General features: G+C 38.9%; 1 protein-coding gene across 1 annotated transcript; it reads right to left on the bottom strand.

Moving 5' to 3' along the window:
* LOC18779789 (codeine O-demethylase) lies at positions 359 to 2,352 on the bottom strand. Its single transcript, XM_007211444.2, has 4 exons — positions 1,964 to 2,352; positions 1,501 to 1,748; positions 1,077 to 1,404; positions 359 to 846 (listed from the first exon to the last, which is right to left on the bottom strand). Exons 1-4 carry the CDS (start codon positions 2,201 to 2,203, stop codon positions 610 to 612), a joined length of 1,053 nt encoding a protein of 350 aa, XP_007211506.1. The 5' UTR covers positions 2,204 to 2,352; the 3' UTR covers positions 359 to 609.

Raw genomic sequence — 3,245 nt, 5'->3', positions numbered from 1 at the left:
AATTGACTTAAAAGACATAATGTTACAGGGGCTGTTAAAATAAGTTATTTTCTTGATTTCAAAACCATTCACTGTCCGCAGCCAGATTTGATCACTATCTATCTCTACTTGCTCAGAAGAAGAAACAGAGCCACAGATGTGCTAATCAATTGGAATCTGATTATCAGTCTCTACACAAACTTAATAGTCAAATTAACAGCCTTCAAGTTGATTAAAACTCTACTAACTATCGAGTAGTTTTCTGGAATTTCTTTCATGATTCAGAGACGAAAGTTCAACTCAGTTTCACTAAGAAATTTAAGAAGTATCATTGCAGTAGTTTCATTGATTAGAGTAATGCTAAATAACCGTTTATAAAAATAAAAAAGAAGGTAGATTTGACAATCAAAAGTTAATTACCTCGAACAGAAAGGAGGAAAACGTTTGCAGGCAGCTTATGTCTCTTCATAATTTATTAAAAAGAATAAATTAGTTGTGAGATTTAATCTCAGCCATTTATAGTGCATTAATCTAATACTGCAAAACTTGTGTCAAAACTTATGTAACAAACAGAGTGCCATGCATCCACCCCCGTGTAATAGATGGTCAGAGAGAAATATAAGGGTAAGTTTAAATTTTTGCTGCTTCAATTGGTCTCCTCCCCTGCTGGTAGTATTCGAAATAGATGCCAACATAATTTTTTACCTTTTTGTACAATCTTGGCGTTGACTCATTGACCAGGCTTTCAAAGGGTTCAATATCTTTATCTGATTCCGGGATGCAGAAGGCAGCCAAAGAGATCCTCTCCTTGTCTGGATTTGTCACTACCCTGTGTACAGGGCTCTTGAAAATTCCATTGCTCAATATCTGCGTATCACAAGGAAACCAACAATCAAAGGTGTCACAGGGTTCAAACCTGAGACCACTAGTGTGCAAGTCAAGGCCCTTTTCCACTATGTTAGACCCCGTTGACCAAACGGGTACATTTTTAAGCTTTCAATCACACACCAAATTTCAGTTTAAGCTTTACTCTTTAGGCATTGCTTTAAAGGTTAAAACCAATAATTGAACAGGTTGAGAAAGAACATTTGATTTACCTCTGCCTGATCACCGACATTAATGAGAAGCGCCTCAGGAACAATGGGAGCTCTAAACCACTGATCATCTTTCAGAAACTGAAGACCTTCCACTTGTTTGTCTTGCAAGAGAAGGGTGATTATTGTTCCATCTGCATGCGGTTTCACACCCAGGACAACATCAGGCCTCGAACAAGGAGGATAAAAGTTAAACCTCACATCCATTTTCCCTTGTTCTCCATACAGGTCCCGAAAGCAATTAACATCCAAATTCAATGACCTTGCCATGGCCTCCAGGACAGTTTTTGTTACCACTTGTAACTTCATCGTATATTGGTCTAAAGTTTCACTGCAGTAATAATATATGTTGAACTCTGAGGGATCATGATATGCTTATTGCTTCAATGTGAAGGAAGAAGATACATGTATAGCAAACACAAGTTACCTAAAAGATTTGGGATTTTGAGGCCAAAATTTGAGCTTTCGGTGCTCTTCTGGATATACAGAAAGGTATAGCCGGTCAGACCAATCAAGTGTTTGTTGTTCTGAAAAAACCATGTCGTTCCCATATCCTTGAATATCGTTGACTTGTCTCAAGTATTTCTGCTTCTCTTCCACTGGAAGTGCAAAAAATTGTTTGGTCATTTCGCGGACCTCGTCTAGGAATTCAGGTGTCATGCCATGATTTATTACCTGGAACACAGAGTTTCAAACATGTTTTACATATAGGTGGATGGATCTAATAAAACAGAACACAGGGAAAAACCAAATTTAATATAATAATAATACAGCATCCTGATCCTGGGATATGCTTAGAAATCTAGATCACTTGTACCAAGTTTTCTGAACTAAACATAAAAGTTTGCTAATTCATTAAATTGGGTATTTGAATATGTTTGAATTCGGACCTGAAAGCAACCCCATGTGGTAAGAGCTGATCGAAGTTTCTCAAGTTGTTGTGCAGTGATTGAGGATGGTGTGAGGAGGAGGCCAAGATCAATGACTGGTATATCCATCAACTGGGCCGAAGAAGCATTTGGGGCTCCAACTTTATGGATATATTTCTCAGGCACTTGTTTCGCTTTGCCTTTTCCGAGCAGCTCTTGGACAGTTTGGGATCCTAACTCTATCTTGGCAGCCATGTCCATGTGGTTAGTTCCTTTCTAGCCCCCTAAAGAAAGAGCTTCTGTAATATCAGCTGCAAATGAAAATGATATCTCCCGGTGCTCACTTCTCACCTCCAAGGAAAGCTCATGATGGGAGGAACTTGGACGTTTCTGCAATTTCAAGGTGAGAGATATTGTCTATGTCTATCTATTCTATCCTATTGAAATATGAGCTTGCTGGCATGTCTCCATCCAACGTGTGCATATATTTTTTATTTCCTAATATTCAATTACACAGGTGTAGAAAACTATCTCACGTTTGACTATTTGGTGGGGTCTAAGAGCATCTCTAGCGCAGGCAGGAGGAGGCTCTAACTCCTGGAAGTAGCTTTAGCACGCAAGATCCAGCCCGGGCAAGGGGTGGGACCCACGAGCCCGGGCAAGCCCACGAGAAGATCTAGTTCGTCTACTTGTTTTCGGGCTGTTGACGTCAGCGTTAGTCAATGGTAATTTTTTTTTTGAATTTCTTGCGCTGACGCCAGCTTGACGTCAGATCTGACCCACAGTTGTCAGAAACCAACGACTACAAGCCACATGACTTCTTCTGGAGCCTCCAATCCAAAAATCTTGTCAACTCCAACAACGAAAAAAATTGTAAAAAATATCAAAAAATTCTTGAAATTTTTTCTATAAATACCTACCAATATTATTCACTTTCCGCACAAAAGTTTCTACTACTAAATTCTATTTGTGTAAAAATACAAATGGCATCTTTCATAATTGCCGAAGGTGCGTGGACAACCGTGGAAGATATTTTGTTGTGTGAGTGTTGGATCAAAGTTGGTCATTGCCCGATCAGGGGCAATGAGATGAAGTCCTCTCATATATGGAGAAAAATTCATGGAGAATTTTGCGAAATATTGGGTTTAGCTAGTACGGAAATGACATTGGTTAGTAGATGAAATTTTTTGAATAAAGAGTTAGGGAAATGAAGAGATGCGTTGGCAAAAGCGAGTGACAACATTCAAAGCGGTTAAATACTTGGTGACGAGGTAAAATATTTCTAAATGCCGTTTTATTCAAT

Source organism: Prunus persica, chromosome G4 (assembly GCF_000346465.2).
Source record: "Prunus persica cultivar Lovell chromosome G4, Prunus_persica_NCBIv2, whole genome shotgun sequence".
In the NCBI taxonomy this organism is placed as follows: Eukaryota; Viridiplantae; Streptophyta; class Magnoliopsida; order Rosales; family Rosaceae; genus Prunus; species Prunus persica.
This window is presented reverse-complemented; position numbering and strand designations above follow the sequence as displayed.

What these genes read in the sequence shown, in the direction of transcription:
- LOC18779789 (XM_007211444.2), bottom strand. Translation starts at nt 2,203, where the DNA reads ATGGACATGGCTGCCAAGATAGAGTTAGGATCCCAAACTGTCCAAGAG. An exon ending in CCACATGGGGTTGCTTTCAG is followed by an intron (nt 1,749 to 1,963) that starts GTCCGAATTCAA and finishes TCTGTGTTCCAG; the next exon opens with GTAATAAATCATGGCATGAC. An exon ending in ATGTCGGTGATCAGGCAGAG is followed by an intron (nt 847 to 1,076) that starts GTAAATCAAATG and finishes TGTGATACGCAG; the next exon opens with ATATTGAGCAATGGAATTTT.